The sequence below is a fragment of the Aspergillus undulatus genome, assembly GCF_047715775.1.
Source record: "Aspergillus undulatus strain CBS 261.88 unplaced genomic scaffold BDV17scaffold_121, whole genome shotgun sequence".
NCBI lineage: Eukaryota > Fungi > Ascomycota > Eurotiomycetes > Eurotiales > Aspergillaceae > Aspergillus > Aspergillus undulatus.
In genome coordinates this window covers 1-27,087 of record NW_027396725.1, presented here as the reverse complement: position 1 = coordinate 27,087, position 27,087 = coordinate 1, and the positions used below count along the sequence as shown (strand labels likewise).

General features: G+C 50.0%; 15 protein-coding genes across 15 annotated transcripts; 9 read left to right on the top strand and 6 right to left on the bottom strand.

Moving 5' to 3' along the window:
- Window positions 1-1,526: 1,526 nt before the first annotated feature.
- Window positions 1,527-2,491, bottom strand: BDV17DRAFT_296766 (uncharacterized protein; the record flags this gene model as incomplete). The annotated part of the gene is made up of 2 exons (XM_073763370.1): window positions 1,527-2,366; window positions 2,450-2,491. 2 exons carry the CDS (start codon window positions 2,489-2,491, stop codon window positions 1,527-1,529), a joined length of 882 nt encoding a protein of 293 aa, XP_073609853.1.
- A 667-nt stretch (window positions 2,492-3,158) lies between these two features.
- Window positions 3,159-3,756, top strand: BDV17DRAFT_296765 (uncharacterized protein; the record flags this gene model as incomplete). The annotated part of the gene is made up of 2 exons (XM_073763369.1): window positions 3,159-3,617; window positions 3,667-3,756. The coding sequence occupies 2 exons, from the start codon at window positions 3,159-3,161 to the stop codon at window positions 3,754-3,756; spliced, it is 549 nt and encodes a 182-aa protein (XP_073609852.1).
- Window positions 3,757-3,975: 219 nt separating this feature from the next.
- BDV17DRAFT_278274 (uncharacterized protein) lies at window positions 3,976-6,221 on the bottom strand. The gene has a single exon (XM_073759513.1). It carries the CDS (start codon window positions 6,086-6,088, stop codon window positions 4,325-4,327), a length of 1,764 nt encoding a protein of 587 aa, XP_073609851.1. The 5' UTR covers window positions 6,089-6,221; the 3' UTR covers window positions 3,976-4,324.
- Window positions 6,222-6,331: 110 nt separating this feature from the next.
- Window positions 6,332-7,268, top strand: BDV17DRAFT_30820 (uncharacterized protein). The gene is made up of 3 exons (XM_073764359.1): window positions 6,332-6,492; window positions 6,547-6,566; window positions 6,629-7,268. The coding sequence occupies exons 1-3, from the start codon at window positions 6,468-6,470 to the stop codon at window positions 7,118-7,120; spliced, it is 537 nt and encodes a 178-aa protein (XP_073609850.1). The 5' UTR covers window positions 6,332-6,467; the 3' UTR covers window positions 7,121-7,268.
- Window positions 7,269-7,965, top strand: BDV17DRAFT_30810 (uncharacterized protein). The gene has a single exon (XM_073764357.1). The coding sequence runs from the start codon at window positions 7,417-7,419 to the stop codon at window positions 7,771-7,773; it is 357 nt and encodes a 118-aa protein (XP_073609849.1). The 5' UTR covers window positions 7,269-7,416; the 3' UTR covers window positions 7,774-7,965.
- BDV17DRAFT_30811 (uncharacterized protein) lies at window positions 7,966-8,658 on the top strand. Its single transcript, XM_073764358.1, has one exon. It carries the CDS (start codon window positions 8,157-8,159, stop codon window positions 8,586-8,588), a length of 432 nt encoding a protein of 143 aa, XP_073609848.1. The 5' UTR covers window positions 7,966-8,156; the 3' UTR covers window positions 8,589-8,658.
- Window positions 8,659-9,103: 445 nt separating this feature from the next.
- On the top strand, window positions 9,104-10,122 carry BDV17DRAFT_297512 (germin family protein; the record flags this gene model as incomplete). Its single annotated transcript, XM_073763507.1, has 3 exons — window positions 9,104-9,434; window positions 9,486-9,628; window positions 9,683-10,122. The coding sequence occupies exons 1-3, from the start codon at window positions 9,283-9,285 to the stop codon at window positions 10,120-10,122; spliced, it is 735 nt and encodes a 244-aa protein (XP_073609847.1). The 5' UTR covers window positions 9,104-9,282.
- A 416-nt stretch (window positions 10,123-10,538) lies between these two features.
- Window positions 10,539-12,819, top strand: BDV17DRAFT_297511 (Zn(II)2Cys6 transcription factor; the record flags this gene model as incomplete). The annotated part of the gene is made up of 7 exons (XM_073763506.1): window positions 10,539-10,684; window positions 10,750-11,045; window positions 11,132-11,400; window positions 11,444-11,530; window positions 11,578-12,182; window positions 12,233-12,415; window positions 12,468-12,819. 7 exons carry the CDS (start codon window positions 10,539-10,541, stop codon window positions 12,817-12,819), a joined length of 1,938 nt encoding a protein of 645 aa, XP_073609846.1.
- Window positions 12,820-12,915: 96 nt separating this feature from the next.
- Window positions 12,916-14,780, bottom strand: BDV17DRAFT_297509 (cytochrome P450; the record flags this gene model as incomplete). Its single annotated transcript, XM_073763505.1, has 3 exons — window positions 14,580-14,780; window positions 13,662-14,498; window positions 12,916-13,604 (listed from the first exon to the last, which is right to left on the bottom strand). The coding sequence occupies exons 1-3, from the start codon at window positions 14,710-14,712 to the stop codon at window positions 12,916-12,918; spliced, it is 1,659 nt and encodes a 552-aa protein (XP_073609845.1). The 5' UTR covers window positions 14,713-14,780.
- A 479-nt stretch (window positions 14,781-15,259) lies between these two features.
- On the top strand, window positions 15,260-16,676 carry BDV17DRAFT_285746 (uncharacterized protein; the record flags this gene model as incomplete). The annotated part of the gene is made up of 2 exons (XM_073760769.1): window positions 15,260-15,335; window positions 15,382-16,676. 2 exons carry the CDS (start codon window positions 15,260-15,262, stop codon window positions 16,674-16,676), a joined length of 1,371 nt encoding a protein of 456 aa, XP_073609844.1.
- Window positions 16,677-17,637: 961 nt separating this feature from the next.
- Window positions 17,638-19,652, top strand: BDV17DRAFT_297507 (NAD(P)-binding protein; the record flags this gene model as incomplete). The annotated part of the gene is made up of 3 exons (XM_073763504.1): window positions 17,638-17,722; window positions 17,781-18,416; window positions 18,542-19,652. 3 exons carry the CDS (start codon window positions 17,638-17,640, stop codon window positions 19,639-19,641), a joined length of 1,821 nt encoding a protein of 606 aa, XP_073609843.1. The 3' UTR covers window positions 19,642-19,652.
- Window positions 19,380-20,370, bottom strand: BDV17DRAFT_278269 (uncharacterized protein). Its single transcript, XM_073759512.1, has 2 exons — window positions 19,707-20,370; window positions 19,380-19,637 (listed from the first exon to the last, which is right to left on the bottom strand). Exon 1 carries the CDS (start codon window positions 20,022-20,024, stop codon window positions 19,746-19,748), a length of 279 nt encoding a protein of 92 aa, XP_073609842.1. The 5' UTR covers window positions 20,025-20,370; the 3' UTR covers window positions 19,380-19,637; window positions 19,707-19,745.
- Window positions 20,371-22,362: 1,992 nt separating this feature from the next.
- On the bottom strand, window positions 22,363-23,350 carry BDV17DRAFT_285743 (5'-methylthioadenosine/S-adenosylhomocysteine nucleosidase family protein; the record flags this gene model as incomplete). Its single annotated transcript, XM_073760768.1, has 2 exons — window positions 22,363-23,241; window positions 23,288-23,350. The coding sequence occupies 2 exons, from the start codon at window positions 23,348-23,350 to the stop codon at window positions 22,363-22,365; spliced, it is 942 nt and encodes a 313-aa protein (XP_073609841.1).
- A 502-nt stretch (window positions 23,351-23,852) lies between these two features.
- On the bottom strand, window positions 23,853-24,756 carry BDV17DRAFT_30785 (CinA family protein). Its single transcript, XM_073764356.1, has 4 exons — window positions 24,460-24,756; window positions 24,329-24,403; window positions 24,073-24,263; window positions 23,853-24,019 (listed from the first exon to the last, which is right to left on the bottom strand). Exons 1-4 carry the CDS (start codon window positions 24,553-24,555, stop codon window positions 23,860-23,862), a joined length of 522 nt encoding a protein of 173 aa, XP_073609840.1. The 5' UTR covers window positions 24,556-24,756; the 3' UTR covers window positions 23,853-23,859.
- BDV17DRAFT_30784 (uncharacterized protein) lies at window positions 24,757-25,706 on the top strand. The gene has a single exon (XM_073764355.1). It carries the CDS (start codon window positions 24,958-24,960, stop codon window positions 25,585-25,587), a length of 630 nt encoding a protein of 209 aa, XP_073609839.1. The 5' UTR covers window positions 24,757-24,957; the 3' UTR covers window positions 25,588-25,706.
- The last annotated feature ends 1,381 nt before the right edge of the window (window positions 25,707-27,087 follow it).

Genomic DNA, 27,087 nt, shown 5'->3' with positions numbered 1-27,087 from the left:
AAAAAAAAAAAAAAAAAAAAAAAAAAAAAAAAAAAAAAAAAAAAAAAAAAAAAAAAAAAAAAAAAAAAAAAAGGGCACACGGTTGGCAGAAGTACAGATGTCTTGCATCAGGCCAACCCGGTGGCCGTTCTCCTCATTGTCGTCCTGGCTAATGCAAAGGGCGTCGATCCAGGGAGGGGGTCTTTTGGAGGCTTAGAAAGCGGTCTTGTGAAGTATTTCCAGATTGCTGCCAGGTTTGCCGTGATGACCTTTTCGTGCCCATTTAGTGAAATCGGCTCAGGGGCCAGGTCACAACCCCAAATGCAGAACATGACAACGAAACTCCCGGTGCTGTCGTCATGGCAGACGTTGATGAGCCGTCCAGACACTTGATCCTTGTTATCCTCCTGGAGAAGCCGGATTTCCCGCTTTGTCAAGTCGAGTGGTCCATAAAGGACCATAATGATGATTCTTAGACGGGTTTAGCTGGCGAAAATTGAGCTCCTCACTGCAGGGTCTGCTTTGTTATAGATTTTTCTTCTTTAGCCTCGCCGGGTAAGCCGCATAATGATGTTCTGATGCTTGGTGGGCAAACCTTGCTGAGTTAGCTTAACCAGAACCTGTCTGCTTGCAGTTGTTTACCATACTGACTCGGTGGTCGCTGCGTAATCTGGCTTGGAAGCTATGTATTTTCTATTTCTGCTCCAGTGCGTCATCTACCCGAATCCGCCTATTTAGCAGGCTCTCTACAGGAGACGCCCAAAACATCTGGCAGAAACCTACCTTACCTAGCTTTGGGTAGGCGCGCACATGTAGGGTTTGGCCGGCGGACCTTGCACCATGCCGTGAGTGTAAGCTCGAGCACCGCTCTATGTCTCTTATGTGCCATGACTATATCCTCTTAAATATACACCCGACATATGTAAATGAAACCCCCCACATTCCTCCCATCAGCACGACGTCCTTCCACCCATGCCGCAGCCTGGATCAGTTAAAAAGGTATCCAGTCCAGCTGTTGACGCCATGCAAGGCACCGGTCCCGGCTCAATCTCACGCAATCACCAAGAAATACTCCACAGGCACCTTGGTCCCACGAGCTACCGGCCGCATCAGTATCATTCCAAAGACGGTCTTGTTCTGACTCAGGGGCTGTCCCTGACAGCAAAGGAGGAATGAACTCGAACTCGGCGTCATATTTAGTCTTTGGAGAGGGAGCCTTTTTCTCTTTTTTTTTTTTTTTTTTTTCTTTTTTCTTTTTTTGTTTTTGGGTACGAAATTTATGCAAGGTCTGTCGGAAGTTCCGCGGCTGAGAAATCCTATCGATATTGACTCGACCAATATTTTCCTCGTACTACTACTGTATGCGATCCTACTTATTCACCTCTGATACCAAAGACCATGGTATATTGATGTCTCTTCTTCCTAGTCCTTTGAAGGGACCCCATCTATATTCCGAGCTTCCTGCCGAATACTTTTCCTCAACATAGAGCATCTTGGATGTCGAGCTTGTCAATATATACATATCTAGACAGGAATACATAATCCGTTCAACCCCGATTATACCAACCGCTCGGCTGATGCTCCCGATCCACCTCCTCATGCCGAATTTCAAACGTTGTCTCCTGATACACCCCGCCTATACTTCCCGAAACCTGACTATCCATATCCTTCATCTCCAGATTCCTCTCTCTCTCATCCCTATCCTTCCCACTCTTAACAATCCCCTCCGTCGAGCCATTCCTCCCATCTCTTATACTCTCACTCAAACTCTGCATCCCCCTCCGCAACATCCTCCTCCCAGCCCAGCCTTTCCCATTGGCTTTCGTCTTCCCCTTTCTCCCTCTATCGCCATCCCCCCTATCCCCACCCTCCTCCGCCGAATCCCTCCCAGCAGCACTAACATGCGTTTCAAACGTATGATCCTGCGTATACGCATATATCCTTCCAACACTCGTCCCCGTAACCCTGCCATTACTCCCGACCTCAGTATGCAAGAGCAACTGCCGTCTCGTCAACGTATAAACAACCGCGTCAACAACCCCACTCAGCGCCATAAGCGAGCCAGCAACAGCGAAATACGCTCGGCTCGGAATAAGATGTCTAGCACTAGACATGCGTCCCGCAGCAAGCGGAAGCGACAAGATAACGTATGAGAGCGGATAAATAACCATGTAAATCACAACGCGGTTGATTCGTTTCAAGGCTTGAGCTTCCCGCGGCGACCGGTTGTAGTTGTGTGTTTGGAGTTTTATCTCCGCTTGCTTTATGCGGCGACGCAGGTAGAAGAACATTACTGCGTAGAGGACGATCGTGTCGAATTCGGAGAGGAAGATCCATATGTAGTGGCCCCAGAGGCGCTCTTTTTCGTGGATGGGGCTTAGCCAGCACTGTCCGCACAAACATTAGTACTGTCGGTAAGAGGGATTCGATGTGAGCATGGATTTGGGGGGGGAAGAGATAGGATGCATACCCAGCCAGCCTCGGAAATCACAAACGCATCCTCCCTATACATCCCGACAGGAATGAATCCCAAAGTGAGAATAAACATCCAAAGCGCCACGACACAGCCCACAAACGCCCGGTAAGATAATTGCCGTCCCCGTAAAACAACAAAGCCCGTATGTATCGCGATTGCGATAACGAACAGTCCACTCCCAGGATCCGCAGTCTGGATCCGCCACCCTTGCAAAACGCACGCTGCACTGGGATACCAGATCCGCTCTTTAACTGCCCAATGCAGACATAGAAGAAACGCAGTCGCTTGCTGCATATCAACGAGAAGGAGATTGTAAATTAAAACGACATATTGGTTTCGCCATAACGGTCATTTATGATCAGGTGAACTAAAGACGAAGCGGTATGATAGGAAAAGAAAGAGCGCTGATGTTGCAATTAGCGAAACGAGCCCACAGACTCCCATTGCGATGAAGCCGGCTTTCGTGCTGCTGTTTATGTTCTCCTCGGTTGGTGGTGGTGGCGGTGCGCCTTCGGGGTAGTCGACCTCGCGACGGTAGAGGTGTGAATGAAGCCCTCCACCTCGTCCTTCATTATTGTGGGTGTATTTCTGGATGAAAAATTTACTCCTCTACTTTTACTTCTCATTCAAGGACCACAACAAGAGGGCCGGGCACATATGCCTGGCAGGATTATTGAAGCAGCTATGCGCAGAGCAGAAGGTTATGTCACGGGTTAAGGAGCTGCACAATCATGCCAAGGATGGCACAAACTATGTCCCACCGAGATATGAGGAAGTCAGGATATGCCTCAACTCTGCCATCACTAGTATGAAGGGTCTGAAGCAAGTCTATATCGTCCTCGACGCACTTGATGAGCTCCCAAATGAGCCAGATGATCCGCAGAGAACGAAGATGCTAGAGTGGATGGCTGAAGTGACTGCTCGCGAGCCACATGTTCGCATTCTTTTCACCAGTCGAACTGACTCTGATTCAGGAGACATCAAGCACACCATGGAAGCTCACCCGTGCGTCTTCAGAATTACAATAGGTGGAGTCAGCAATCGTGACAATATGCGGTCGTATCTTACAGGTCAATTCCGGGATATCAACGCCCTGAGAAACTTGCGGCACGCCTCCCAAGGTGAATCTTGTGGATATGCTTTTGGACAAGGCAAATGGAATGTAAGGGAGATTCCATTCGCATCGCAAAATCGTTGCTAAAAACACTTAGGTTTCAATGGCTGCAATGCCAATTGGCAGATCTCGCCAAATTCCCACATCAAGCCACGGAGAGGACCGCTCTTATGCGCAGGGTATTTGACTTTGCGGACAATTGAATCAACATCGTCAGATTTGTGAGCAGATATAGAAAGTACCATGTTGCCTGACATCGGGAAGAGAAGTTTTTGGAATAAAGATCTAGATGAATATATGACGCAGCACATAAACGCGGACCCTTTGCCGGGATATCGTGACTTAGTATTAAGTTCTCGCCGCTAGCTACTACGGAGAAAGAGGGGATGTAACATTCTGCCTTGATTTATATTCATGCGGGATACCCCTACTATCGTCTGGTATTGAAGTAGCTGGAAATGAATATCAGATTGACCAATCTTTGACCACTCAACCACGGTTCTAATTTCAATGAAACTTGCCCCAGGTCTAGCATTCGCAGCCGAGCATAATAGTCCGACTACCTACACTGAGCGTCGGGTCCAGTGGGCTCCAGGCGGCTTCGCCTAGCAACTTCAGGCCTCCGTCCAGAGTGGTGCTTTCTTATTCGAAACCAGGGCCAGTTGGCCTGCATACCTCTCTGACCCGCAACATCCCTCATGTTCCTGAAAGTCCAATTGCCTGAGTTGAATCTGAGCCATGAGTAGCTAAGCTTTTCATGGAACATCCCACGATTGGGCCGTACCCATCAGCGCTTCTTGCTTGACCATATCCAGCCACATAGGGTTATAATCAGCGTACGTTTGATTCCAGGGATCGTCGTCTCCGTAAGAGATCTGGCGAGCTTTCTGCTGCAGCATCTGATCAGACGGATGTACCCCCCTCGCCAGCTCACCCCGCATATAAGCAACGAGCTGCTCCTGGAGGCCCGTATACCGGTTGTACGCATTGGGGACGTCCTTACTGGGTAGGGCCTGTCCAATGTCATTGACTTGATTTTGATGGCTAATACTCCTCCCCAAAGCTGTTGACTTCCACGGATCCATTGAGCGCCGCTCGAGGCCAAGGAGATATGGCAGCATGGCATTTTTAAGCATTTTCTGAGCCTCGGGGTTGAACCCCCAGCCGCCTTTCCATTGCAGCATATCAGCCCCGGTTTTGAAATGCTCCGCAATATGGTCCATTCTATCTGTCCAGCATGTGAACATTGCATCGCAGAACCCGCATCGGGACGATACAGTCGATGCGCGGGATTCGAACCACGCGTCCATGGATACATCATAGTCGACGCCGTGTGACAGTTTCAGATGTTGTCGGAGATGATCCTTGCGGTCAAACGTCCGTTGCTCGCGAGGCCTTTCACGACATGTTAGATAGTCGTGTTCCTTATTGAGGTGGTCCTCGTCTGGGTTCAGAGTATGGCAAAATACGCATACTTCCACCCCGTCCACACTAACCGCAATACCTCCATTCGGAGCGCAAGGCCAGCGGTCAATGGGTAGATGCAGGGTCTTCTCATGCCGAGCCCAGTCGTGCTTTGTACGGAACGAGTCAGTGCAGAAGGTGCATTGGTAGGGATGTGGCTTCTCGGTCTTACGGGCGCCCAACCGCGGTGGTTTCCGGCGGCGACGTCGAGGCCGATGACTCGGCATTGGTGTTTGCGGTCGCTGGAATGGCTGATTGAAGTTGTGGCCTGAGATATCAGACCCGGAAGACTGGCTATGCTCGAAGGTGCTCATCGAAGGCGCCCCTACGATAAACGAGGCGCTCGAGCTGTCGCTCGACCATGTCCGCTGATATGCAAGACTTGGCGAGGCATAAATATCGTCGCATGGCATAGCTTCTAGTGCTCTTATGATGTCCGTCGTTGCCGCTGGCTCGCTTTGCGGGGGCGAGTTCTTCCATCGTTCCAGGGGCGATTGCTGCGATATATCGACGGGGTTGGTCTCTGGCACTGCAGCAGTACGAGTCAGCTTACGCCGTCTGGCATTACTGAACCAGTAACTAATCTGGGCACGGCTCAAGCCGGTCTCTTGCTGTAAACGTTCTTTCTCCTCTGGAGAGGGGTATGGATACTTTTGGTGGCGATATAACCAAGACCGGAGCACTGCCACTGCATCTTTCGAAAGCCGCCGGCTTTTCTTTTGTTTCAGAATGGGCTCTACCACAAGGTCATCAGTTGCATTAGAAGACGCGTGCGATGGGACGATGTCAGACTGGACATCGCAGCTGGACGACTGGATGGACTGTATCTCTGGATCCAGGCTCGGAGAAAGCTCCGTCTCGCTCCTGAAATCCCAGCATTGGCAGGTCAAGCTCCAGGGTTCCGAGCAATTGCAGTTGAGCAGGTCGTCCAGCGATGTTTGAGGCTCGAACGTCTCCAAATCATAGACCGCGTTATTGGCCAATGGCCATTCTTCGGATACCTCGTCCCACGATACATCCCCAACCGGTGAAGGGATAAGATTCAGAGAGAACATGGAATACTGTTTTATATGTTCCCTGTCCGACTGTCGAAAGTAGGCGCGAGGCTCGTGGTGTTGAATGCGAAAAAGAGCTGGAAAGTTCAAGGGTGGTGGTCTGGCCTGAGTCAGACACCGATGTGGGCCAGGGCTGGGGGCTGTGAATCCAATTGCCCATTCAGCGCTTGAGATATGGGCACTCGGCCAGAGAGTAGCCACTCACAATTGAGTGTGTATTTTAAGGTGCGCCCTGTGTCACTGGGAGTGGAGCATTTTCTACCTTACGGTGTGGTCTAGATAACGGGGAACGTGCCTTTCCTCGACTCCAGTCCTTTACAGCTGTCCACCATCAACTAGATTTATACCATATCAGGTGAAGTGAGCCAAGGTCGTGACCATGGCCGGAGAGGTTGAACCATACGGTAAGAGCCACTACTCCCTGCGCTGTCACGCTTCGCTAACTGGACGTATTGTAGTCCGTCTTTTCGTCTCAGAGGTATTCTCTACTATCACGACGAAAGCCAACTTGCCTAAATAACTCAACCTGAAAAATTACAGTTCAAAGGAAACCATCTTGCCATAGTCGACAGCAGCAACGTAGAAATATCACACGAAGGACAGCAAAGAATCGCGAAGGAGTTCAACTTTTCCGGAACTGTCTTTCTGCACCCTAACGACGAGAATAATAACCCGCGTATCTCGATCTTTGCTCCTGAGAATGAAATGGAGCTTGCTGGTGATCCGGTAATAGGAACGGGCCCCTACCTGTTTCGCCAGTTACGTGCCGAGAACAGCGAAACCCCAGTGAGCATCACTATCATGACCAAGGCCGGACCGGTGCCAGTCTCGTTCAACCCATCTGAGAATGTTGTCTCAGCCAACATCCCTCACAACGTCCATCTCCACCAAGCCAAGGCCACGCTCGAGCATATTCTCCCCGTCCAAACGAGTCTGAAAAAAGCCGCTAATCTGGACGGAGTCGTGAAAGGGTGTCCAGTCGTTTCTATTGTCAAAGGCCGGGGTCCTCACTCCGGACTCCTCTGCGGTTGACATGCGCTGGCGAAAATACATTCGGCTTTCGGAAACGGCCTGGCTGTCTGGCCATAAGGTTGAAGATGGAATTGTCTTCCCTGGAGCTGCTTTTCCTGTGTATGGCACTTGATGCGGGATTTTATTACGAAAAAGCAAATAAGACAAAGGAGCTGGAGCCCAGGAGGGCTGGTCAGCGAGCAGCAGTGTCGAGTTTACTCAAGCTTTGATCGTCCCAGCAGACGCGGAAGCGGTCGAGATGATGTTCGCTTTGCGACGAGCCTCAACCGGTAGAGGAAGGGACCTGGCGGGGCAGCATGAATTCGGCGTCACATCGCGTTCTGGTGACCGTCTCATTGTTGAGCATTGTCGTAGATTTCTGTCTATCCAGGCCGCGAACCAGGCTGCTAGCCTACCCCCCATATCCTGCGGTAAAGAAGAGCCAAGACGAGTCATGGACCCAGCGGCTCTGTATAGCATACTCCAGAAGGTCAGAAACCAGTACTCTGACCAGTTTTGCGGGGTTTCGAACATACTGTTTGAGCCTGGGGTTTCCCCGTATCTATGTCGATGTTGAGAAAGCAAGGAAAACAGCAGATTTTGGCTTCTCTTGGCTTTACCCAGCGACAACAACGGAATACCTACTTTTGGCCATGAAACCTGCCTGTCTGTGATCACAGTCAGTGGAAATTCAGTTCAGTGGATCTGGACTGGCGACACGGGGTATACCTGCAATGTACAGTGGTACCACAGCGATGCGAAGTGCGGCAGCTCCAGAAAGCCAATCCAGTGCGTGTGGCTGGATAAAGATCATTCAAACGGTGCGAAGACTGAACGGCTGAGCCTGCACTTGCCGTCCTTTGGAACGGATGAAGCGCTCGTGGATCAGTATGCGCAAAACGAGGCACGACTCTGTCGCGTTATAGAGTGAATGACGTTCCATGAGAGTATTACTTCCGACTCCTGGTTGCAACCTTCAAGCCTCCGTTGAAGTACAAGGCCGACTGATCTGTGATCAAGCCTGATCGGTACATCAACCGATACCGACGAGGCTACAATGATAGGGACAACAAGTGGGGGCAGAGTCATAAGGAACGCAATGGCCAGGATGGTGACAACAATCGAAGTAAACGTCAGAGACTGGAGCTTTTCGAGGCCAGCCAACAGCACCTTCGCCAACATGCTGCGGAAGGATATTAGAAGGAAGAACAACCAACGAGAGTGGTTAATTGTCAGCAGCCTCGAGGGCCACAGTGCACAAGAGCTGTGCGACAATGAAAGCTTCCTGGGTTCGGACTTTATCAGCTTGCACGAGAGGCTATTCTGCGATATGGAGGAAGGAAAACTGAGGCCTCTTTGTGACGCATCAGAGGCCGCGATTCCGTTGCTCAAGAGGCGGAAGACGATAACAGTGTGCCAGCGAAAGAGTACACCAATTTTGATGAGTGGTAGTTTGCATTACGGTGGTTTGCAGGCCGTTCCTGAATAACTTTAACATGACTCAGTTCCACCCTTCACTCGGTGAAATTGGTTTGCTAGACGCTCCCTGTGACCTGGCAAAATGAGATGTAGTATTCTATAGTGAGGTTCTTGTTTTTCATTTACATTCTTCATATCACCGCCACCAATTTATGATGATTTATTTGTACATCTCAGAGCCCCTCCCAATCCGGGGAACGGGCCTAATTGTGTCGCATGAGTACGCATACGCAAAGTAACGTTGACTAACCAAGGCCTATTCATAGCACCCTGTGCTATAGAGACTAATCAGGAGGCGGTCTTAGGAATACTATGAGGGCTTAAGACGCGCGAAGATACTCATAATATATGTGTTCTACAATAAAAGCATTCGGGCAATAACCCTTCTACTGCTAAAGCGTCGTCAAGTGCATCTCGGCGGAAAGTGGCTGGCAATACTGATACGCATACGCTCCGGGGCTGTGTGGCGTGTTGCCCTACATAGCGCGCCTCAATCAGCCTCCTATACGAAACCCACCCGCCCGACACGGAGTATCCTCGTAGTGCTAGGGACGCTTTCTTCAGCTTGTGTACAGTCGGGCTATACGCTGGGATACCTTGGTAGACAGTGGATATAAAGACAGTGTTGTACCCGGACCTGTTCACAATTCAACAAGCAAGAAGAACATTCCATTTACTACCAATCAACAAACGCTTTTGCAACCATGCTACCAACCATGCCCAAGCAGTCTACTGCATGGTCTGTTGTCGTTACGATGCTGGCACTTGCCCTTAGAGCGAGAGCAGCACCTCGACCCATCACCGAACGTGCAGCATCCGACCTCAGCTTGTTCGCTCAGTTGAAACTTGCCGACACGTAGGTTATTTCCAAATGTACCAGAAATTGTTATCTAACTCCGTGCTCCAGTGCCATCCAACGTTATGAGCTTCTGCCCAACGATGAGGATTTCGTTTTTGACTTCAACGCAGGCGATGTCCCCATTGCCACAAGCGCGAATTTTGGTCCACTTGTTGGCACTGGTATCTCCTTTAACATGGGGCAATTACCAGGTAAGTGTCTCCTGTATTTACCAACGTGTTCACTAATCTTCTGTCTTTCAACAGCATGCAGCATGAGCTTCGTCCACCTTCACCCGCGCGCAACCGAACTCTTCGCCTTAACGACCGGCCACGTCAAATCCGAAATGGTCCCGCAAGAAGGCGTCACCGACTCCGAGGGCAACCAGCGCGTAATAAGCGTCGATTTGAACCCTGGACAATTGACAATTTTCCCTCAAGGCTCGTTCCACACGCAGATCAACCCAGACTGTGAGTCCGCCAATTTCACCGCTGCGTTTACGTCCGATGAGTTTGCTGTCGGTATGGTTGCGAAACAGGCGTTCTCGTTCAGTGATGATGTTGTTGCTGCTACCTTTGGGCAGACTATTGCCGGTGAGGATATTGAGAAGGTGCGCGATGCGATCCCGACTACTCTGGCCATTGAGGTTGAGGGGTGTTTGGCGAAGTGTGGGAAGAAGAAGAACCAGGCTACGGAGCAGCCTTGATGTAATATCGTGGCTTTGGAACTGATCGGGTTCATCTTAGACAGCCTTGTGTTTGTTTTAAAGTATACCAATTACTTGGCTAATTCCGTTCGTTTTCGTGTTTTGGGATCCTTGATTGGTGGGAAGGATCTTGAGATATATTTTTACATTGCATATATATTTTACGAGGAGGTCTCTGCTTTTAGTGCTACAACTTGCAGTTGCTCTGTTTCCGGCCACAATTATAACATTTAAGAGAAAGTATCACGCCTTGTTCCCCTAACATCATCCATATCGCAGAATGCCACTCATAAAATGTCTTGTCGACACCGATTGATGCCCTAGGCACCGGTCTCGGCCCTCGGCACGCAAATCCACAACTGTCCAAGCTCAGCATCTTGAAACATGAATCATTTCTTCACTGTTGAGCAAACAATATGTCAGGCCATCGCAATCGCTCTGCAATCGCGTGTGAAGCATGTCGTCGACGGAAAGTCCGATGCACTGTGACGGTGACCGGGGTGCCCTGCATAAACTGCGCCCAAGACGGAATCCAATGCGCCGTGGCGCGACGAAGAGGAACGTTAGTATTTGCTTAACCGGCCAGCGTTGTCATTATATTTACTGAAGCTAATAGAAATCATACAGTCAACAAGCGGGGAATCAGCCATTGCGGGAGATACGAGCTGTTCCTGACCCTGGTCCGAGATGCAGCGAGCGGGTCTCGCCTGCCCAAATATCTGGTTCGAGGGCAGTCTCTGATCCTCTTATATTTCCAACCCAGTGCCAAAGAGATGCTCCTGAATTTACTCGGGCTCCTCACTGTCTAACCCCAGACTCGGAGAACAGCCGGACAGAAGATGAGGAGCGCAGTGCGGCTGATTTTGCGACGGCCTCGCTCAAGCCTCGAGATGCACAGGGGAGCGGTATGCCAATGTACACTGGTAAGTTCCTCCAACCTGAAATTGACGATGATAACTAACCGTACCAGGCGGGTCTCTCGGTTTTGCTTCGTTTCTTGACGTGATAGCTCCACAGTCTGTTGCGAGACACATTTTTCGTCCCATGTCGCACCCCAATCTAACACCTCAGGACATTGAGTATTTCAAGCTCAAAGGATGCCTGGAGCTGCCATCTGCAAGTGTTCGCCGAGATCTCTTTCATGCCTACTTTCATAACGTGCATCCCATTCTGCCCGTGGTTGATGCTGCTGAGGTGTTGAAACACGAGCAGCAAGGTGTCCATCAAGCCGAGCACAATCTTCTGCTTCTTTGGAGTATTTTCTTTGCCGCTGTCAATGTGAGTATTAAAATCTCAATGTCAACGGACAAGCCACTAATAGAGCCAGTTCATTCCGGTAGAAACCTGCGCACTAGCCGGATACTCCTCGAGGAAAGAAATGAAGGAGGCAATGTACTCTCGAGCAAAGGTACGGCAGACACTCAGATCAGACTTTTCAATCCTAATATGGCCCAGTGTATGCACAACAATAATGGTGGCGACAGGATCACAGAGATGCAATCCGCCCTTCTCCTTGGATTCTGGCATTCAGAGATGAACAATCATGCCCAACCCTGGTACTGGACAGGCGTTGCCATCAGCCTAGGCCAGATCATGGGTCTCCACCGTGACTTCGACGCGGTCAGATCCAACCCTTCTATCACCAACAGTCAGCGAGCTCTATGGAGACGATTGTGGTGGTCGTGCGTCTACCGAGACGGCTGGCTGAGCCTCACGCTTGGGCGGCCTTTGAGGATTAATTTACTCGATTGTGATGTGCCAATGCCTTCAGTACCGGATGTCCTAAGTGATATGTCCGGCATATCTCCATCCGTTGCTGCGTCATTTGTTCCAGGGGAACTGTCACAGTTGTCAGAGTACTGGATTCTGCTATTGCGGTTGTCCAAGTCACTTGGTGATGTTTTGACACTCAGTTACCGACCACGAGGAACAACTCCGACAATTTCAGAGGTTGAGGCAATAGAGCAAGAACTTGTGACCTTGGGCGTTCCAGATCGAATTGACCCTGCGGCAGCCCCTAGGACGAGGTTTGCCATTTCCCACTTGCAACTACACTACCAGTCGGTCTACCCCTCAGAGAGATTTTTGTTCCAGTAACTAATATGTTCAGGGCATGCCTTATCACACTCTACCGACGCTTTACAAACAGGGTCCCCGACGGAATACCCTCTACAAGGCATACAGCATACCAATCTATGATACGGAGCAAAGTTGACGCTGCTGCCCTTCAAACAAACACTATCTTGGATTACCTTGCGCGCGAGCAGCTCCTACATTTTGCGGGCCCGATGACGTAGGACTTCTATCTGTCTATAATCTCAGCATCAATTGACTCTGCCTGTTAGGCCACCTCTGCTTGTCCCTGCGATGCATATCCACCTCCTCAACTGCAAGTCCGGTGACCCACTGACGCAGCAGCTCAGTCTCAACAAACTTGATTTCTGTATGCTGATCCTGAAAGTATTGCGAGACGTGCACTCCGCTGCCTCGTTCTACCGAGCTCTCTTTTTCGAGGCCATCCGTCATGTACTTCCGGATAACAGCAACGCCACTGAGCAAAAAGAGGTTGATGCGGACATGCCGTCGGCTATATTTGGCGAGCAGGGCATCGATGCATTCTTCAGTGGCAATGTCCTTGATGATCTCATGGACGAGGCTTCATTCTTCAACTTTTGGGAGACGCTGAGCAATATCTGATACACTGAACTAGGACGCGAAACCAAAATAGAGTAATCATAAATATGCCATTGGGGATATTAAGGAACATCCACTTTCTTAGACTGTAGCCACTCTTCACACATTCGACTTTGGAGGCCACTTAACCCTTCTCTCAGCCCTCACATATAGATTATTCGGCCGAATCAACTGAAACATCGGATCATACTCAATCGGCTCATCCCCCTCCCTCATAAACTTATACCTGTAAACCAACTTCGGCAAAAACACCTTCACCTCCTGCAACGCAAAGTTAAACCCAATACACATCCTTGGCCCCGCCGCAAACGGCATATACGCCGCCTTATGCCTATTCTTCACCGCATCCGTATCCCACCGATCCGGGTCAAACCGCGCCGGATTATCCCAGATGTCCGGGTTATTATGGATATGATGCAGCGCAGGAATAACCACGGAGTCCTTGGGTATCTTGTACCCGCCCGGGAGGATGAGGTCGACTTTTGCGGTGCGGCCGGGCTGGAAGGAAGGGTTGTGGCGGCGCTGCGTTTCTTTGATGTATTTGTCCAGGAAGGGGAGTTTGTCCGTGAAGTCGCTTGTGATTTCGGTGGTCTCGTCGAAGTCGTTGTCAATTAGTTCTTGTAACAGGCGCTCTTGCATTCCTGGGTATGTGACCAGGCCGTAGATTAGCCAGGAGAGGAGGGAGCTCGTTGTTGTGAAGCCTGCAGCTGTGGCGACGACGAGGGCCCAGACGAGGCTTGATGCTGGTAGCTTCTCGCCTTTGCTGTCAGTCGCGCGGATTGCGTAGTCTATCATCATTAGTATAATGAGGATCATGTAAGCATAACAAGGGAGACAATACATACCAACCATATTCGACGCCCGCAGCGCCGCATCCTGCAAGGGTAAATCCTCCACTCCCCCCCTCGCCGCACTCTCTATCGATTTCCCAACCATACCCTCAATGCTCTTCTTACAATCCTTGAGCCGTTTTGGATCCCCAAACGGCAACGCCGCATACCAATCTCCCTTGGACGTAACCTTCTTATTCAAGCTCAGTAACTCCGCAATCAATTGAACCATCTCATGGATCGGCGCATCCACAGCCCTGAAATGCTCAAAGTCAATGCCTAGCGTTAACTTCCCCACAGCCTGCGATCCTAGCTTCAGCATGTACTGATATACATTCCATGCTTCACCACTTTCATCGAGCTGGTCGAAGACAGAGCACGCATCCTCGACGGTCTTCTGCATCGTCGGCGCATAGTGTCTAACCGCCTTGGGACCCAGCGCCGGAGGCAGGAATTTATGCGCGACGTGCCACTCAGGCGTATCCGTGTCCGCAAGGAACACCCCAGCAGCAGGTGTCTTAAGAGAATGAAGCGGATGCGCCTCGTTGATCTTCTTCGTGAAGAAGTCCGACTCGGCGAAAATTATTGCAGATAGGGTCGGGTCATTTGTCTGGTAGACTTCGCGGCCCAGCGTGTTTGTTTTGATCAGCGGGCCGTGGGACTCGAAGAGGCGCTGGTGGTTGCCGAGGTGGTCGGGGAAGATCTGGAAGTAGTTTCCTACTAACGGCAAGCCCTTGGGGGAGGGGGCGTCTCGGATGGCGTGGCCGTCGATTGTTATGGCAATTGGGGAGTCAGATGAGGTGATAGAGGGGAGGTCGATTAGGGGGTTGTCTTGGGATGAGAAATCGATTCCTGTAGAAAGAAGGTAGTGAGTTAGTATTTTGGAACCTTTCACGGTCCAGGCAATGTGTAATTGTGGTATAATAGACATACCGTTCGGCTCGACAATCGCGAAGTTGGAGGCAATCAGGGCCCTCAAATCGTCCAAGGTATGAGTGCCATCGAGTTCGATCCTCCTAGCAGAGGAGACGGGCTCTCCGAGGAGGTAGAACAGTTGCGCTGCCATATGGGATGGAGTCGGACTAAGCGGGTTTGTCTGTTGCTTCAGCACTCGTCGCCGACGTTTCGATATGCGTGTACATTTCTTCGGACTTATATAGCGTTATTATGTCCTCTAAGACATAGGAGTAGTGTAGTGCTTGTCAATCTCCCATGTGGGCCATCGGGCCATGTACACACCTCAAACGTGGTCCCGTCCCGTGGAGATCGTCAAAGTTAGGGCTATCCACTTGCTATCAGACTGTTCCGACTGGCCACTTTACCTCGGCATTATGGCCGGTCTCAGGTACAGCCGACGTTTGTATATGCCAAGTGGAGAAAATGTCAGGATAGCACCGGGTAAAGCGGAAAGCATGAGTGATTTGGCAGGAGTCTAGAAGAAGCTTCGGCTTAAATCTCCCCTATCATATGAAGCTGAAACAAATCAACGGTGAAGACTTCTTAGTGCATAAAGATATATCCTGCGGGGAGTTTCCAGACCGAGCGAGGTACATCTACACAAAGGGTCGACCCAACGTTCGCTCGTCCTTGCCAATTTCTCGCGCAGTTTGACCATGGCCGAGTTTACAGCGCAAGATGTCGCAGCCCACAAGTCTCGCGATGACCTTTGGGTGATTATTCATGGGAAAGGTATGGCTTAACATGTCGGAATTTCGGATAGCGCTGACTGTCCTAGTCTACGATTTGACGAAGTACGTTCGAGACCACCCCGGCGGCGCTGATGTGCTTCTCGATGTGGCCGGCAAAGATGCCACCGCTGCATATGAAGATGTCGGCCACTCAGAGGATGCGGATGAAATTATGCAGGACTTCCTTGTCGGCACCGCGAAAGATGCAACTGAGTCCAAACGAAAGGCTGCCGTTCGTGTGGTTCAGCCCACTGTCCAGCCCGTTGTTGAGAACAAGTCGACGACTGCGTTTCAAAAAGTGGCTGCCATCGGCTCACTGGCTCTGCTATCGAGCGCCACATACTACTTCTCCTCTCGACTACAGCTATCATGCCTTTCTCATCTTCTACCTGCAGCGATTACCAAAACCAGGCTACCACGTGGAGGATTCGCCAATGGCTTCGCAACGGCCGCTCTGATCTCCACTGCGCTCAGCAGCATCGCAGCCGTCAAGCTCAGCGGTTTCACCCATGTTGACGAAGGCTTCACTCAATACCCGCCCCGAATCAAATGCAAACCTCGCCTAAAGCTCAACCCGCACAATACACCAGGCTTCCTCAACGGAAAAGACTACAAGTCTCTCCTGCTGATTGAGAAAGAGGAACTAGCACCAAACGTCTTTCGCTTCATTTTCCAACTCCCAACTCCCAAGGACGTGGTCGGCCTTCCAATCGGCCAACATGTCGCTATCAAAGCCACGATCAACGGCCAAACCGTCACGAGATCATACACACCTGTCTCAAATAACCTCGACATGGGCCGTCTGGAGCTGGTCATAAAATGCTACCCGGACGGCCAACTAACGGGTCAATACCTCGCCAATCTTGCCGTCGGCGACCGTGTCCAGTTTCGCGGTCCCAAGGGGGCAATGAAATACACCCCCAACATGTGCAAGAAAATCGGGATGATCGCCGGTGGAACAGGAATCACGCCTATGTACCAGCTCATCCGGGCGATCTGCGAGGACGAGAGGGATACCACGGAGATAAGCCTTGTGTATGCGAATCGCAATGAGGAGGATATCCTGCTACGGATGGAGTTGGAGGGGTTTGCGAAGCGGTATCCGAAGCAGTTCTCGATTTACTACATGCTGGATAATCCGCCTGAGAACTGGGCGTATGGGAAGGGGTTCGTCACGCCGAGTGTTATGGAAGAGTATTTACCAACACCAGCGCAGGATACGAAGATTATGCTTTGTGGTCCGCCGGGGATGATTAATGCGGCGAAGAAGGGACTTGTTGGGTTGGGGTTTGAGGCGCCGGGGGCTGTTGCTAAGGTGCCTGATCAGATATTTTGTTTCTAATCGCTTGCTTTCTTCTCGAGATCATGTTTATTCTTAGCATATCCCTTTCAGTCAACTCTGACAATGGTTCAAGATATTATTCCCTCAAGGCCTGCTTTCAAAAGGTCGGATCCTACTGTCGCGGGCAAGGATCCTCCATGATCCCTAATAGACTGTCGAGCGACAGTATTCTCGAACTTCACCGTGACTGAGAAGCGGCAATACCTCGTGACTCTTCAGAGAGAGCGTGTCGGGTCGATCCGTCTCGGTACGTAGCTAGCTTCTTCTCGAGACTATGATGTCAATTAAAGCCCTTGCATAGTTCAGCATTGAATACATGCACTAGTGTTGGTGGTCGACCATGACCGGGTAAACGGCAGTAGTAGCGTTAGTCGAATCTCCGGCTGTCTTTGTGTCTCATCGGGTGAGCCTTGTCAACTCAATTGAAATGGCTCGACTGTTTCCAAGTAAGGCTCTTCTACCGAACGTTCTCCGAAGGTGGAGATGTAGAATGTTCTCGGCATGCCGAGCCGCGGCAAAGTGACCACTCATGATCTCGGTATAGTCAAAGGGACATGGTCCTCGGTACAACGATAGAAACTTTAAAAGATACCACGGCATACGGTATCTCGGAATGGTACCGGCTGGGGGTCTCCATTACGTCGATCCTGCTATACGAGGGCTGCAGAAACCACTGACTCTAACGATTTCATAGCACGTAGTAGTGAGTAAATGGGCCCGACGTCGCCCGTCCCAAGGCAAGGCTGGCTTCCGCATTTCCACTTTGGGCATTCCGTCCCCATTCCGAGGACTCTGTGTCTTGGGTTACGAACGACGGCATGCGTCATGTCCTCGCAAAACAATGGATATGGCTTTGCGACAAATATGCCCAATCCGCAGTCCCTACGCTGCGCCCATCGAGATTTGTTCAATCTTGCACTTTTCATTTCCCTAGATACACATCTCTTATCCAAGTTGGAACATGTCTTCAGCGTGGAAGCCTCCGAAAGACTATCGCAACCGTCCGATTGCCATACTCGGTGCAGGCGTGCTGGGTCGCAGACTTGGTACGCTCCTTCTCTCACACAGGTACGAGCTTGGCTCATCTGACTTGACCGTTGGCAGCATGCGTATGGACCTCGGCAGGTTACCACGTTCGCGTCCGAGACCCCAGCACACAGCAACGCGCAGACTGCCTTGCCTACGTCGCCGAAAATGGTGCTTTGTACGCCAAAAAGACTGGCCAAAAGCCTGGCACGGTATCGACATTCGAAGACCTCTCAGATGCCGTGCGGAACGCGTGGCTTGTTATCGAAGCTGTACCGGAGAAGATCCAGATTAAGATCGATACTTTCGCTGAGCTCGAGATCCTCGCGCCAGGTGATAGTATCCTCGCCTCGAACTCGTCTTCGTACAAGTCATCTGAGATGATCGGGAGGGTCTTGGACTCGACAAAGACTCGCGTCCTCAATATGCATTACTACATGCCACCGCAGTGTATGATTGTCGAACTCATGACAGACGGGTATACCGCGGGCAACATCTTCCCGTTCATGGTTGAGAGGTCAAAAGAGGCAGGTACGATTCCGTATGTGGCGAGGAAGGAGTCGACGGGGTTCATCTTTAATCGGCTTTGGGCTGCTGTTAAGCGAGAGGCTCTCACTATTTTGGCTGAGGGGGTCTCCGTGCCCGAGGAGATTGACTCGATGTGGGAGGAGATGTTTGTTAGGGGTGGTGTTTTGCCTTGTAGCATGATGGATAGTAAGTTCTGGCTTGTCTAGCTTTTGATTGTGGTTTTTTTTTTTTTTTTTTTTTTTTTTTTTTTTTTTTTTTTTTTTTTTTTTTTTTTTTTTTTTTTTTTTTTTTTTCGCTGACGACGGAGTTAGACGTTGGGCTGGATACGGTGGCTTTTATTGAAGGGCACTATGTGAAAGAGCGCGGCCTCTCTACTGAGAAGACGGTAGATTTCCTACAGCGAAATTATCTCGACAAGGGCAAACTAGGGAATAAATGCAGTCATGGTGGCCTCTATCCGCCGAAGACTCTCGTCGCGAACCAAACACCCGAGACCAAACTCATCGTCCTCGACATTGGCCTAGCTGCTGCAACACCCAGGGCAAATGCAGGCCAAATCCTGGAGCTCTCTATCGACGGCAAGCTCCAGCGAGTACTTGTGAAGAATCAAGCTTTGCCTGACGGACTTGCAGTCGATTCTGGTAACAAACGAATGTTCTGGACGACTATGGGCGTCCCAGGCAAAGACGACGGGGCAGTCTATTCAGCAAACCTTGACGGCTCAGATATCAAGACTCTCGTTTCCCCGGGGGTAGCAAATACACCCAAGCAGTTGACGCTGGACCACTCAGCTAGGAAAGTCTACTTCTCCGACCGAGAAGGTCTCCGCGTCTTCCGCTGCAATTTTGACGGCTCCGGACTCGAGGTTATTGTCCAGACCGGCGACCACCATATTCTTGAAGAGCGGCAGGATGCAATGAGGTGGTGCGTCGGCATAGCGGTCTCGCCAGCGCTGGGGAAGTTTTACTGGACTCAGAAGGGGCCCTCTAAGGGCGGCAAAGGCCGGATTTTCTGCGCCAATATTGGCATGCCTCATGGTCGGATCGCCACGACGCGGGGAGACATTCAATGTCTGTTGGAGGACCTACCGGAACCGATTGACCTAGAGGCTGATGAAGTTTCTCGTACGTTGTATTGGACTGACCGTGGTGAGCTTCCGTTTGGTAACTCGTTGAACCGCGTTTGGTTGGATGATGCTGGTTTCGTTGTGAAGGATGAGAGCCCCCTTGGTTATGAGGTTCTCACGAGGCACCTGAATGAAGCGATTGGGTTGAACCTGGATTTAGAGAATGGTCATATCTATCTGACTGATTTGTCGGGAACTGTCTATAAGACAGACGCAGATGGTAAGGGGAAGGTGAAGCTGCACTCGGGCGAGAATCGTGCTTTCACGGGAATTGCTTTGATCTAGGGACAGTAAGTATTATATGGACTACAAATTTAACATATTTTTCTCAGATTGACTATTTAACATACTTTGACGGGTAGAATTTGTAAAGTTCCTCACCATAGTTTCTACACAGATACCCGGGAAAGGTTACGCAGCAGAAAGCCGTCGCTTTGCTGTCTCTGAAAGAAAGCCTGAGGATCAAGATTTCGGGCGGCTTTCTGTATCCTTTTCATGTTTTCCACACCGTAGCTTGGACCTCCTGACTGCCCGAGGCAACCTTGGTAGAGAGGTACTCGAGCAACAGGCCCTAAGGCTGTGCAGACTGTTTCACCCTCTGCACAAGGGAGTCCAAGGCCTTGTAAGCGGCATTGTTCTCGGTATCGGTTTGTTGGTGGTCGGGTCATTCGCAGGTAGACGCCCACCCTAGAATGGGAGGATCGAAGTTAGCCCGTGTGAAAGAGAGTACGAGAGCGCCTTGATTTGGCCCGACTGGCTCAGCTAGGTAGGGTATACGTGCAGCACTGTGCGCATTTGTCCAAACCTAGGAAATTTCCGCCCTGCTCTTCGCCTTTCCGAACACAGGACCTTCCTGATGGCTGGATTGTGTAGTGCAGAACTGCGTCTCTGGGGAGTCTTCGGCAGTGTCTCCAGTTGACCAGGCGCCTCTAACCTCAAAGTTCACGACACTATCTGTCCCGAGGCCATGAAGATTGGGAAGACCTCCGTAACCACCTTGAAACTCAAGTCAGTATATAATTGAACTAAAGACGTAGGTTAGGATAGCCCTAGAACTCACCCCCAAGAAGAAATCCCATCCCAGCCTCCGGATCCCGCCCTCCCCTCCTACGGCGGACAGACCTTCCTCCTCAAGTCAGGCATATACATCTCCCCAGCGGTTGCCCGCACCAACAAACGCAACCTTCCTATCAACACTTGTCACTCGCGATTGCAGCATGCTAAGATCGAGTACAACGCCCGTTTCCTCAGTGCTGCTGAAACCAGGGTTGGGGGTATGCCCCGTCGAGCGGACGGCAAACATGCACCCTGTCACTTTGATGATTCCGAGCGCGGCGGAGGCTTCCTGCTCGGATTCGAGGAAGACATAGCAAGCCGCGCTTTGCCAGCAGGTCTGCGACCATGGACGTCTTTGTGCGGCCTGATAAGCTGAATCAGCCTCGGGTAATAACTATGGCCCAGTCGCCGAAGAGAAGCTAATTGGTCCCCAGCTAAAGTCTTCCTGTCGATGTATCTCACTCGGTCCAATTAAAAGACGACGTAGAAACCAGCTTGAACTCGTTATTACCTCGTCGTCACCTCAATCATTACCTCTACTCGTAGCCGAACGCTTCAAAAATCCCCCAGTCTACCATATCGACAATCCCCTCTCATCCCAATACCTGGGTTATGAGAACCTCATGTAGCTCACTACTACGCCTCACAACTCTGTGATTGAAACTTTGAGTCAAACAAAAGCCCTGCAGCTATCAGGTCAACATGCTGCATTACACCACAACACAAACTTCCATGCTGATCGGTTTCTCCCATCTTCTCTCAGAAGACTCTTTCCTTCTAAAAGCTTTCTTCACGCTCTCCTTCAGGAATCCCAAACATCTGAAGGACTCTCAAGCAATGACTCACGGTATCCAATGTTCCATAACCTCCTCTAGGTAAGGCTTTGCTGAGTTGAGGACTACTTTCCTAGACACGCCCGACCAAATAAGCACCCACGACATGCCTCAGTATCGACGACAACATCGTTCCGAAACAACAGATAACGAATGTTCTTCTTTGAAGCTGAACGAGTAAATGCTTCTGCAGGCAACTGTGCAGGCCACTCCTCGATCCTGTCTTCAGGACCAGACTTTCCGGCATTATCGTCCTTTCAACCATTTGACAGTTCACATCTACGACTAACACATCTCGCTCACATCCCGGTCACACCTGCTCCCTTCTTGTCTCTTTTCTTCCTCCTCTTCTCCCATTTCGAAAATTTCCATTTATTGGGTTCTTCTGTTTGCGGCTAGGACAATAAACATCTTCTGAACGCGAACAATATCCGACAGCATGGCTCACGGTATGTAGGCACATTTGGACATGTTAGGAAACCTTGAATATGATCTGATCACGTTCGTTTACAGACGCCCGTCACCTCGTCGAAGTCAAGGAAACACTCGCGATAGGCAAAGGCATTTTCGCAAAAGCCGACCTCCCTCGTGGCACCCATGTCCTGGGCTCGAACTTAACCCATCACCAGATTAGGGGCATAATACTTATTACACCTTCGGATATACTGCGTGCATTATATACAACTCAACGAAGCCGCAACCAATAAAACATCTCAACGGCCAGACAACAAATCAGAGATTCAGCGAGTTAGGAGACGGTGGCCGCAAATGCCACATTGACCGTAAGGCCCAAGGCGTAGTGGCCCTTCACCGCACTGGCAACATATCCAAATCATGTCATCCGAGTTCCGTCCCGAATGTCCAAATCGGTTGTCATCACTTATCAAGTTGCAATCGACACATACAGACGAGAAATGTGCTAGGGGAGCAAGTGCATGGAACCGCGCACGCTGGATTAGGCCTTCTTCCCCCATTTGCGTAAGTTGTGCCTGGGTTGGCGTTGATGTCAACCCCTCGATGTGAATTAAATCCGTCAAGCGGAGCCGATCCGCACGGTTGTCGCGGGCACTGCTGCACGTCACTCCAGAACTTGATACCTTGGCTTCCTGAGCCTAACTTACTCGATATGCGCTCTTGGGCTTGGGGCAATATGCGTCACCGGGATGACAGACAAAAGCTCCTTTGCGTAAGCAGCAGCCGTAGCTGATGCATAACGCTGCCACTGCTTGTTCTTATGTGAATCCGCATAGTCAACAATACCGCGGATGACCAAACACGGGAAATTGTCCATGAGCCCGGCTGCCTCCATCTCAAAGCACAGAATGTCACTACCCAAGTCGCGCGCCACTCGGTCCCGCATCCGGCCGTCTCTCATCACTTGGTTTCCTGACGCGATAGTTTCGTAGTGGATTTCGGGGTTGCTGGACGGACGAAGAGGGCGATTTATCACATACTCCAGGCTGCAGTCCTGGCACGTTCCATCTGCAGAACCAACATGCTCACTTCCCGCTTCAAAGAGAACGTCATTTGATGAGCCTGGATATGAGAACCTTGATCTGGTCGAGTAATGGTCCATGAGGCAGGAGAGGTAGTAGGGCACCTGTGTCTCGCCAAGCATGTAATTCGCTTCGAGTCTCGATGTTGCCGCAAGGAGAATCGAAGGCGGCTTGTTGAGGGCCCCAGTTCGCTGAAACCAATTGTTCCCAATCGTCTTCCCATAGTCATACTGTACGACGCCTCCGAAAGTGCCAGTGGGCTTGCTCACTACGACATCACCAAGTCTGATGTCGGTATTGCTGATCCCCGGCACACCGCCGCCAACTCCTACCAAGAGGCTAAAGCGTATCTCAGGAAACGTGTTCATCATGTGAGTCGCGACGATAGACGCAGATGAAATGCCATATACGCCGAGAGGGAGACAGGCAATCACGATATTGTGGCCATGCACCGCACCCAGCCGGTAGACATTGTTGTCAACCGAGCTCTGAGGCAGGTTCTTGGTGAGACTCGTCCAGCATGAAAGTGGATGCTGCCAGTTCCACGGGCAATGCGCATATCCAGCCTATTGTGTAGTCGGCATGACGCAGCTGTCGAAGATTAGACATGTTCTCGAACGAACCAAGTCTAGTTCGCCCCTCAGGTTAGGTAGTGAGCACTACCACAACAAAAGGAAACTGCGATGCTGTTCGCCTTCATAGGACAGGGGAGGCACGCCTCAACGCTCGAACCTTGTGACAAATCCTTTGTGCGCTAGCGCAAGGCTGAGACTGCCTTTCGACTCTCGACAAGGGCCCAGACTGGTGCAGTGCACACGGCCCTATTCGTCCACGTGTCTTGTTATGCATGCTGTCCCGGTTGACAGTGGACGGATAGTGCGGATAGTGGCTTGTCCAATAATTCAGTGTGTAGTAGAGCGTAGAGTCAAGAGCCCGGTACACTTATGAACACCTGGACCAAATTGCTTGTCGTCTCCCTCAAGCTAAGAACTTCCCGAGCTCTCTGCAAACGCGGTATATAATAATTTACTACGAAGTCCCCAGAATTTCTCTACAGACCTCGAACACAAGGAGAAATACCAAGCATGAATCGAATTACCACTGATCCTGTATCTTCTTCACAAAGAAGCACCCCCAGCCTGCGAAATAACATCCCTCAAAAGCCTCAAAGCCTCCTCCGCAAACCTCACCATGTTCTCTCCCCTCGCATTACTCCCCGTCTCAATCTCGCGCGTGACTTGCCCCTGGGCACTCGACACAGCGAGCGCAACATACCCACTACAGAACGTCAGACTTTTCTTTTAACACCTCGAATACACGACAACACTTACGGCGTCCTATTCCTCGTCGTCCCACCAGTCGGTCCAGCCGTCCCACTCTCGCTAATGGCGTAGGTGCTCTCCAGCGTTCGCCGAGTATGATCAGCCAAACCGGCTACGATCTCCGTTGTGGGGCCGCTGTAGTTTTCTATATTTGCTTTCGTCCACCCCGCGAATGCGATGCGGGATTCAAGGGTGTAGACCTTGCAAGCATTTGTGTGAGTTGACCGAGGAGTTCAGTGGGGGATTATGGGAGAGAGAAGCTTACGGTAAGGCCGCCTTTGTATACGGCTGATGCTCCCGGGACAGATAGGAGAGCGGCTGAGACGAGGCCGCCGGCGGCCTGGATGGAGTTAGTTATGTGATGATGAGGGACGATATGGGTGGCGGGGTACGGACTGTTTCGGCTACGGAGACTGTCTCATTGCGGGATTTGAGGAGGACGAAGATCTCCTGTACCAGAGGCTGAAGGCTGGATGGGGGGAATTCTGCCATTTTTCTTTCTTTTCTCCAATACTGCGCTATTTTGATGGTGGATGGATGGTGTGAACAGTCGAGGTTCCTTGGAATAGGCGGGGTAGATCACATATATGGTTACTAATCCGAGGCTGATGTGATAGCATGGTGATGCAATGTCAACAATGATAGCAGATACCACATTATTGAACAGTACATGGGAAAAGCCACTGCAGTAGTGTAGGTACTCGCGCTCTGATACACATCTATAAGCGATGAGCACTTCCACCCCGGCCCTACGGCTTAAGTCAGCGCCTACACTGGCGCCTCCCACCACCCCGGAAAACCCATATCCAACTTCTCAGGCGCTTGATCGGGCCATTTCCCTCTGATACACTCCATCACACCCTTATACTGAATCCTATACGCCTTCCCGGTAAAATGTTGTCCTATTATCTCGAACAACACGTGTCAGCGGTATCTTCCTCTCAGCGCAACCTCCGAGAACCCCAGGGCCCAAAGAAAGAAGCTTCCAAGGGAAACAGCAACAATGTACCATCCGTAATCAACGCCTCGAAATCTTTATTAGCACGGACGTCTCTTGACCCAATCAACTCATTCCCCTCTCTCCACCCAACAGCGCGCATAAAAAAAACACCCCAAAGATCAACAACCAGAACACCCAGCTCCTCTCCAATATCGACAACAGCCCTCGCATATGTTCTTGTAATCTCGGCCGTACGACTCGGATGCTTCGCGCCCTTAGACGCATCGAACCATTCCGAAGCCCCAATGTACTCAAGAAGGTTGAAGATTACGTATCTGTTGAGTCTTGAAAAAAGTCTTCTCAATGATATCCCTCCACGATCTGTTATCAGAGTATTGAATTTGAATATCCTCCTGAACCGCTCGTACTATCTCTGCATAAATATGCTTGGGGGGTTCGTAAAGCTCCTGGCTGAAATGGTGGATTGTATCGATCGCCACTGCTACCGTGATTGGGTGAGCGCAAGAGGTATTTTCATCATCTGTCAAGGCTTCATGGAAGGGTTCAAGCGAGTGTGTCGGTGATCGCAAGAAGTTTCGCGAGCAGGTCCTTGTAGGGCCACACTTGCTTCTCGAGAGACTGAGTAGAAAATAGCTGCTTAGTCGTGAGAGGTTTCACAGTTGTCTTCTCGGGAGGAGTTCGAGGCCTCAAGAGAGGTTATATGCGACTAAATTATTATATCACAAAGAGGGTTTCACTTCCAGGTTCTCGTGGGTGGCTGATTGCCTCATGTAAGGCTGAAAGGCAGTTTATTGATGGGTGATGGAACGTTTCACGCGAGGTTCTAGAGGGATCGACTGCGGCATCAGAGGTAGCATGAGAGGTAGCATGGGATGTTGCAGTATAGAAGTATTATATTACCAGCAGAATGCCTCCAGCTATAGACTGCGAAGAAATTATGCTAAGAAATAAAACTAGTTACTAAGTAGTTCTTAAGTAGTTATAAAGTACTTACCTGTTATCAGGCTTGTATCTTGTATCTAAAGAATAATTTCCTTAATCCCTTGTAGGATTTGCTCTGGGGGCCATGTAGGTAGTAAAGGGGGATAGTAATATATACCATATTGTAAGGGGACGTAAATAGATGGATCTTCCTATCTAAACGTGCCGTATGTACAAGAAGGAATCGCTGAAGAAGAGAACAGATCAGGAGGGGCAGACAGAAGGTAGAGGGGCAGGAACCACGTGACCACAGCCGCGTAAGCTACGCGGTGCATGTTATGGGATCAACTCATAACAACTAACTGGTTCTCAAGCATTCGGACTTACGGGGTATAGATAGTATTTAAAGACTAGCTTGCATGTTAGAAGTTAATTAATACAGGCCATGCCTCTAGCAAAAAGTCTGGTCTTTATCTAATAGAAACTAAAATCAGTTAGCAAGTACTTATCAAGCGGTTAAAATAGAGGATACCTATATATATTTTGCCTTGCAGTATCTATCTCCCCGAACTTTACCTCTCGTTAAGACTCTTGAATTCTATTCCAAATAGTTTTATTAATAGAGGTATAATAGCAAGATAAAAGCAAAGGGCTTAAATACTTGCATGAATAGATACCTAAGTATCTCCAAGTCTATTTTTGAGCATAGTATAATAAAAATAGGTAATATAAAGACTACTTCAGTCCTTGAGTTTATTTTTTTGCGTATTAAACCTAAATACTTAGTAACTAGTTACTAACTACTTGGAAAGTACTTACCTCTCGTAAAATCTACTTTATCTCAGCCTGAGTTTAATTCGCAGAGGTAATAATATAAGTATAGCCTTAGATATATATTATTGGATACTCTGGTAGGTCTTTAACATATTTAATATATAAAGTTATAAGGGGAGATATTTTAGCACTAGTTTAAAGGAATCAGCATAGAATATTACTATATAGATGTGGGAAGCAGTTCACTGATGTGTCATGAAGTAGTTGTTGATCAAAGCTAGCTCGAAGCCGTGACGGCTAACGTAATTCCCGGGTGACCCGTACTTCCCGGGTCATCCGTGCAACTTTTAAAATTCAAACGCGTTTAC